General features: G+C 45.7%; 1 protein-coding gene across 1 annotated transcript in view; it reads right to left on the bottom strand.

Annotated features, from left to right (window-relative positions):
- LOC123835273 (solute carrier family 23 member 1-like) overlaps positions 1 to 8,176 on the bottom strand; it is a 49,924-nt gene that overhangs the window by 3,802 nt on the left and 37,946 nt on the right. The window contains exons 8-12 of the mRNA XM_045864224.2: positions 7,436 to 7,592; positions 6,359 to 6,612; positions 1,881 to 2,045; positions 1,364 to 1,472; positions 1,172 to 1,267 (exon numbers count right to left, since the gene is read on the bottom strand). Coding sequence (XP_045720180.1) covers positions 1,172 to 1,267; positions 1,364 to 1,472; positions 1,881 to 2,045; positions 6,359 to 6,612; positions 7,436 to 7,592 — 781 coding nt within the window. The remainder of the gene's footprint in view (positions 1 to 1,171; positions 1,268 to 1,363; positions 1,473 to 1,880; positions 2,046 to 6,358; positions 6,613 to 7,435; positions 7,593 to 8,176) is intronic.

Genomic DNA, 8,176 nt, shown 5'->3' with positions numbered 1-8,176 from the left:
AGAGAGAAAGAAAGAAGGGAGGGAGGGAGAGAAAGAAGGGAGGGAGGGAGAGAGAAAAAAAAGGAAGGAAGGAAGGAAGAAAGAAAGAAAGAAAGAGAAAGAAAGAAGGGAGGGAGGGAGGGAGAGAGAGAGAGAGGAAGGAGGGAAGGAAGGAAGGAAGGAAGGAAGGAAGGAAGGAAGGAAGGAAGGAAGGAAGAAAGAAAGAAAGAAAGAAAGAAAGAAAGAAAGAAAGAAAGAAAGAAAGAAAGAAAGAAAAAGAAAGAAAGGAAGGAAGGAAGGAAGAGGGCACCTGGGTGGCTCAGTTGGTTAAGCGACTGCCTTCAGCTCAGGTCATGATCCTGGAGTCCCTGGATCGAGTCCCGCATCGGGCTCCCTGCTTGGCAGGGAGTCTGCTTCTCCCTCTGACCCTCCCCCCTCTCATGTGCTCTTCTCTCTCTCATTCTCTCTCTCTCTCAAAATAAATAAATAAAATCTTTACAAAAAAAGAAAGAAAGAAAGAAAGAAAGAAAAGAAAGAAAGAAAGAAAGAAAGGAAGAAAGAATACATGTATTCTCTCTCTCACCAATCAGACTTTGGGCTCTTAGCTGTTTTTGTTTCTAGTGTGTTTCTCACCTTAGGGCCCTGTTTAGCTGAATTGTGTCCCCTCAAAAATCATAGGTTGAAGCCTTAACCTCCCTACTTCAGAATGTGAATATATTTGGAGATAGGACCTTTAAAAAGGTGATTCCATTAAAGATGAGGTCTTTAGGGTGGGCCTTAATCTAATCTGACTAGTGTCCTTATAGGAAGAGCCTAGGACACACAGAGAGACACCAGAGATGCACCCACCCAGAGGAAAGGCCATGTGAGGTCACAGCAAGAAGGCGGCCATCTGCAAGCCAAGGAGAGAGGCCTCGGGAGAAACCAACTCTGCCAGCACCTTGATCTCAGTCTTCTAGCCTCCAGACTGTGAGGAAATACACTTTGGCTGTTTAAACCGGTCCAGGGTGTTTTGTTATGGCAGCCCTAGAAAGCTAATACGGGCCTGTATGTCCCACCCAGAGGCAGGGCCTGCTCAGGATATGCTGTGGTCAGCCTGACATGGTAATAAGGGTCAGAGAAGCCATGTGGGTGGCCCAAATGCTGCCTATCTACCCACACCACCAGCCTACAGAGTGAAGGCGAGCCCTACCAGGGATGGTGTTGTCCAGGAAAAAGCCCAGAAATCCACCAACAAACATGCCCGTGGTCAGCAGCACCTGGATGACCTGGTCCAGTTGGAGAATCCCTAGAGTGAAGACAAAAGTAACAGGGATTCCCAGGGACCAAGGTCCCCACTGGCCCTGCTCCTGGAGTGGTCACAGTTTAGAAGACAGAGAATCACCTGTCTGGAGCATCTCAGAGTTCTTGTTCACCCAGCTGGGAATGGCGAGCCCACAGTAGATGGAGAAGCCAAAGATAAAGAGGTTCCTGGATGAGTTCATGTCCACGTACTGCAGGAGAGAGGCCACCATGGAAGCCCAGAGTCATCAGCACCTGTTCTGCATAGCAATCTAACTCCCCTCCAAGTGCCCACTCCCCTCCCACTGCCACCAGGGTTGGGGGGGTACTGAGGCTGGACTCCTAGCAACACACTCAGTGGGCAAGCCAGGCCCCAATTCCCACTTGGCCCTGGGAATTGAGTGGTCTGAACGACCCAATTCAAACTGATGCAGTTTCTGTTTTTCAGAAGTTTGGATGCTTCTGGCTACTTCTGCCTTCCATTTGGAAGCCACTGTGGTTTCTGGGACCAATGATTCCTTCTCCTCCACTCAGCCCCAGCCCTATTCCCTCCATCTCAATCCCCTTGGGCTCCTTTCAAGAGATTCCCTGGCTGCTCTTCTAGGAGCACCTTGCCTCACCTGCAGATTGGAGATCCCCACGGCGGTGATGACCCCAAACATCACCAGGAACATGCCTCCGATCACAGGGGTTGGGATGGTGGCGAAGGCAGCCCCAATCTTCCCAAATACGCCCATCAGGAGCAGCAAGCAGCCAGCAGCAACCATCACCATCCTGCTCCCCACCTGCGGGGCTCAGGGGATTGAGGGATGAGATGCTCAGCAGGTCTCTGCCTTGCTCTACAAACAACACTCCAGGGGACTTGTAAGAGCCATACAACATGACCCCAAAATGGCCCCCTTACTTGCACATGGGGTTGGAAAGGATGAGGGTGTGACCTTGTGTCCTGGCCTCTGGCCTCATCTTGTCACTCACTGCTCTATCCCTGCCTTAAAGTCCTGACTCAAGTGCTCCTCCCCTAAGAAGCCTTTCCAGTGAGGCAAAAGGTCTCTCTCGGAAGGCAGTGGCCCAGTGCTTAAAAATGGGCATGTGATGGCCCACCCCAGCTCTGCTTCTAACTAGCTGTGTGACTTTGGGCACATTACTTAACCTCTCCAAATAGCCTGCAAATTTACCAAATGGAATGAATAATACTTACTTCACAAACTCATTTTACAAGGCCAGCGTTACCTTGATACCAAAGCCAGACAATGATATTCTAAGAAACTACAGGCCAATATCCCTAATGAATATAGAGGTTAAAAGTCTCAATAAAATATTAGGAAACCAGGGGTGCCTGGGTGGCTCAGTTGGTTAAGCATCTGCCTTTGGCTTGGGTCATGATCTCAGGGTCCTGGGATTGAGGCCCGTGTTGGCCTCCTTGCTCAGTGGGGAGCCTGCTTCTCCCTCTCTGTGCATGTGCTCTCTCTCTCTCTCTCACGTAAATAAAATCTCTTAAAAAAATATTAGGGAACCAAATTCAACAGCCCATTGAAAGGATCATATGCTGTGACCAAGTGGGATTTATCCCTGGAATGCAAACATGTTTCAACATGCACAAACAATAAATGTGACACACCACATAAACAAAATGAAAGATAAAAACTGTAAAATCATGCAGAAAAGGCATTAGACAAAATACAACATCTTTTCATGATAAAAACTCTCAATAAACTCTCTATACCCATAGAAGGAACATACCTCAACACAGTGAAAGCCATAAATGACAGCTGAGATGATATGATCTTATATAGAGAAAATCCTAAAGACCAAGAAACTATCAGCCCCAATCAATGAACCAGTAAAGTCACAGAATAGAAAAATCAACACACCAGTTGCATTTCTATAAGCTAACAACAAAATATCTGAAAAATAAAGAAAACAATCCAGTTACAATAGCATCAAAAATGATAAAATACTTAAGAATGAATTTAACCAAGGGGGTAAAGATCTGTACACTAAAAACTATAAGACACTGATGAAAGAAATTGAAGAAGACACAAACAAATGGAAAGATATCCTGTGTTCATGGATAAGATTTAATGTTGTTAAAATGTCCATACTACCCAAAGTGATCTATAGATTCAAAGCAATCTCTAACAAAAATCCAATGGCATTTTTCACAGAAATAGAAAAAAAATCCTAAAATTTGTCTGTAAACACAAAAGACCCTGAATAGCTAAAGCAATCCTGAGAAAGAAGAATAGAACTGGAAGCATCACACTTCCTGATTTCAAACAATACTCTAAAGCTGTAGTAATTAAAACAGCTGGCATAAAAATGTGTCTACATAGACCAACAGAACAGAATTCGGAGCCCCAAAATAAACCCATGCATATATGGTCAACTAATATTTGACAAGGAAGTCAAGCATATTCAATGGGGGAAAGGATAGTCACATCAATAAATGGGGTTGGGAAACCCAGAGAACCACACACAGAAGGATGAAATTGGACCTCTACCTTGCACCACTCAAAAAATTTAACTCAGCATGAGTTAAAGACTTAAATGTAAGACCTGAAACTATGAAAGTCCTAGAAGAAAACAGAGGGGGAAATCCCCTTGAAATTGGTCTTCACAGTTTTGGGGGGTATGACACCAAAAGTACAAACAACAAAAGCGAAAGTGAACAAATGGGACCACATCAAACTAAAATCTTCTGCTCGGCAAAGGAAACAATTGACAAAATAAAAAGACATCTTACAGGATGGGATAAAATATTTGTAAACCATCTATCTGATCAGGGATTAATATAAAAAATGTATAAAGAATTTATACAACTCAATGATAACAACAACAATGACTTAAAAATAGGCAGAGAAACTGAACAGACGTTTCTCCAAAGAAGACATCCAGATGGCCAACAGACACACGAAAAGATACTCAACATCACTCATCATCAGGGAAATGCAAATCAAAACCACAATGAGGGATGCCTGGGTGGCTCAGTCGTTAAGCGTCTGCCTTCGGCTCAGGTCATGATCCCAGAGTCCTAGGATCGAGTCCCGCATCGGGCTCCCTGCTCTGCGGGAAGCCTGCTTCTCCCTCTCCCACTCCCCCCGCTTGTGTTCCCTCTCTAGCTGTGTCTTTCTCTGTCAAATAAATAGATAAAATCTTAAAAAAAAAAAAAAAACCACAATGAAATATCACCTCACATCTGTTAGATTCAGTTATAAAAAAGATAAAAAATAACAAGTGTTGGTAGAGATGTGCAGAAGAGAGAAACTTTGTGTGTTGTTGATGGGAACATAAATTGGCAAAGCCACTATGGAAAACAGCATGGCTTTTCCTCAAAAAATTAAAAATAGAATTACCATATGATCCATCAATTCCTCTTGTGAGTATTTATGCAAAGAAACCAAAACTTTAACTTGAAAAAATATCTGCAACCCATGTTTATTGCAGCATGATTGACAACAGCCAAGACATGGAAACAACCTAAATGATGGATGAGTGGAGAAAGAAGATGTGGTATACACACACACACACACACACACACAGAGGAATATTATTCAGCCATAAAAAATGAAATCTTTCCATTTGCAACAACATGGATAGACTTTGAAGGCATTATGCTAAGTGAAATATGTCAGAGAAAGACAAATACCGTATGGTACCATTCATATGTGGAGTCTAAAAAAGCTAAAATCAGGGCGCCTGGGTGGCTCAGTTGGTTGTGTCCAACTCTGATTTCAGCTCAGGTCATGATCTCAGGGTTGTGAGATTGAGTCCCGCCTCAGGCTCCACGCTGGACACGGAGTCTGCTTCAGATTCTCTCTTTCTCTCCCTCTTCCTCTGCCCCTCCCCACCCCTGCTCACACATTCTCTCTCTCTTAAAAAAAATAAATAAAATAAGTAAAAAAATAAAAAAGCTAAATTCACAGAAATAGGGTAGAGTGGTGGTTACTAGGGTCTTCAGGGTGGAAAAAATGGGGAGATGTTCGTCAAAGAGTACAAACTTCCAGTTAGAAGATGAGTAAGTTCTGGGGACCTAATGTACAATATTGTGATTATATTTAACAAAGCCGAATTACACACTTGAAAGTTGCTAAGAGAGTAGATCTTAAACGTTCTCACCATAAAAAAAAAAAAATGGTAATTATGTAACATGATGGGAGTGTTAGGTAATGGTGGTCATCACATGGCAAAATGGAAGAGTATCAAATAAACACACTGTACAGCTTAAACTTACACAATGTTATATTATAATCAAGTATATCTCAGTAAAGCTACAGGGGAGGAGGCGGGAAGGAAAATCCATGTGTCTGGAGCGCAGGGGGACAGAGAGACACATAGGAGATGGATGAAGAGCAAGGCAAGGGCTCCACCATAAAGGGCTGTAAGGGCCACAGAGAGGAGCTAGAATGAAATCCAGACACAAGGCATAAACAAAATGCGGTGTATATCTATGGAGTGGAATATTACTGGACTGTCTGTGGACAGTCCTGGACATTCTGCTAAGTGAGATAAGCCAGTCACAGAAAGACAAATACTGTAGGATGACGTCCCTAGAGTCGTCAAATTCATAGAAACAGCAACTAGAATGCTAGTTGACAGGTGCTGGGGATAAAGGAGAATAAGGAGTTGTTTGATTGGTGCAGATTTCAGTCTTTATGTCATGCGTCTTTAACCACAATTAAAAGTATTTTTTAAGTATCTTTAAAAAGTGGCAACTACTGAATTCACTAATGCAGCAGTGATAAAGTAGCAGATCCTGCCTTTGCTTATTGTTCTTTCCAGTCTAAGAGCTTATTTATTTAAATGTCTTCCTGACAAGACATGCGGTAAGGATTTCCCACATCAAAATGAATTCTTTGGTTGTGTTTATAATCCTCATAAGGAACAAGAAACAAAGACCTGCATCAAAGCTAACGAAAACACAGCCCCGCCAATATTTTTGCTTTAGCTCCCTGAGACCCGTGTTGGACTTTTGAACTCCAGATCAAGAGAATGACAAATCCGAGTTGTTTGAAAGCACTGCGTTTGTGATCATTTGTTGCAGTCACAGGTGGGTGACAGATGCAGGCACCCAGCCTAAGGTCACGGGCGGCAGACTTACCCTGGTGATGCCCAGCGCCCCGACGTTCTCGCTGTAGGAGGTGGTGCCGTTCCCTGTACCCCAGGCTCCCGCCAGAAGACAGCCAAGACCCTCAATGCCGATGCCGCGGTTGACCGCGTGCCTCGGAGGGGGTGGGGCCCCCACCAGCCGGGCACAGGCATAATAATCGCCTACTGACTCCACCATCGAGGAGATTACCCCCGCAACGATCCCAAAGACCCCAGCCAGGCTGATGGTGGGGAGGCCCCACTGTCCTGCAAGAACGAGGCAGAGGGAACGTTAATCCAGAAGACAGCAGGTTGCTGAGCCCAAAATAACTTCTCTGCTGGAGGGGGTCTTTGGAAGGCTTGAAAGACCAGGCAGTGTATCTCCCAACCCCACAACTGTCCGGAGGCTTTGGCTTGGACTCCTGCCCAACCATTCCTCCCCGAGGGCAAGTCAGACACCCAGACCTTGAGGTCACTGTGAGCAAAAACAGCCAACAGCAGGGCCCCTTCCTGGGCAGATCTTGAAGCATTTGGAGGCAGACATTCTTATTCAGGGAGGAACGAGCTCCACAGTCCACAGGGCCAGGCCAGCCCTCCCTGGACCTGGTTATTAATACCCCTGAGCCAAAAGTGCTGGGAAAGGCAACCAGAAGTGGGCTAAGGGATGGCCTTGACCTCATATTTTTTAAGTATCTGACTTAGAAATGTTCTAAGTCAGCCCAAGGCTCCCTTGGGTAGAATCCAACTAATCCAGGAAGACTCCCAAAGGTCTGGCTAGAAGGTCGAGACCTCTCTGATCTGCCCGCTCTCAGACCATGGGTTCTGAGTATCATGGAGGAGGGGATGAGAAGAAGGTCCAGGAGTAGGAGCCTTTGGTCTAACACCCCCAGAGGATTCTTAGGACAACCCAAGGGTCTCCTTCTCTTAGGGGTCTCCCATGGACCCCCTAGGGCCTGCTCTTCCTTGTCAGATCTTTTGGAGGAGATTTATCCCCTGGCTCTATTCAACTCTCCATTCAGTGCCCTTGACCCCATGGACAGTCCTGGAAAACACGTGTCCCTGGCAGAAAGGAGCCCTATCTTCTCATTACCTGGGTAAGGGAAGCGAAACCAAGGAGCCTGGCTCAGCACATCGCCTTTGGTGTCAGTACGGGCCAGGTGCCCATAGGCGGTGGGGGCTGTAGGAAGGGCGTTGGTGACTGTGAGCACGAAGCAGAGAAGCCACGAGATGCAAAGCGCCAGCAGCACCTGCAGAGGGAGCCCCTTCACTACCCAGCCCAGGGCCCAGCCCCTGCCGACACCTTCCAGAGGTGCTGGGCCAGGGAGGGAGGTCGGGGAGGCTCTCTGAAGTGAGGAGATGCTGGGCTACTGGCCCTTGCAATGACCACTGCAATCTGTGTCATTAGCACGTTAAAGAAATGTAGGATATAAACCATGGAAAACTTTGTGTCAAATAGAGGCAGAAAGGTCTAGCAGAATAGGCAGAGCCTGGGTCCGAAGGACTACTGTCTGTCTCCCCTTCCACTGTTGGCTGGTCACATGACCTTGGATCAAACTCTCCGAGCCTCAGTTTCCTCGTCTGTACAATAAAATGACAATCAGTGCTCTACAGAGCCTGAAGCTTTACTGATACTTAATTCCTGGTGGCAGAACCCCAGAAAGGTGTATTTTTAGTGATGTCCTCAAGTGATTCTTGTGCATGCAGAATGGTAGAACCACCAGCCTGCAGGGCGGTGAGAGATCAGTGATATGTGGAAGTATCTTTTTACAACGTGAAATGTAGCTCACAGTTAAATTAAACCTGAAAACGTATTGGGTGGTTGGCAGCCACA

The sequence above is a fragment of the Mirounga angustirostris genome, unplaced genomic scaffold (assembly GCF_029215605.1).
Source record: "Mirounga angustirostris isolate CCGP_5_RB_7025 unplaced genomic scaffold, mMirAng1.0.hap1 SCAF_12, whole genome shotgun sequence".
Lineage (NCBI taxonomy): Eukaryota > Metazoa > Chordata > Mammalia > Carnivora > Phocidae > Mirounga > Mirounga angustirostris.
This window is presented reverse-complemented; position numbering and strand designations above follow the sequence as displayed.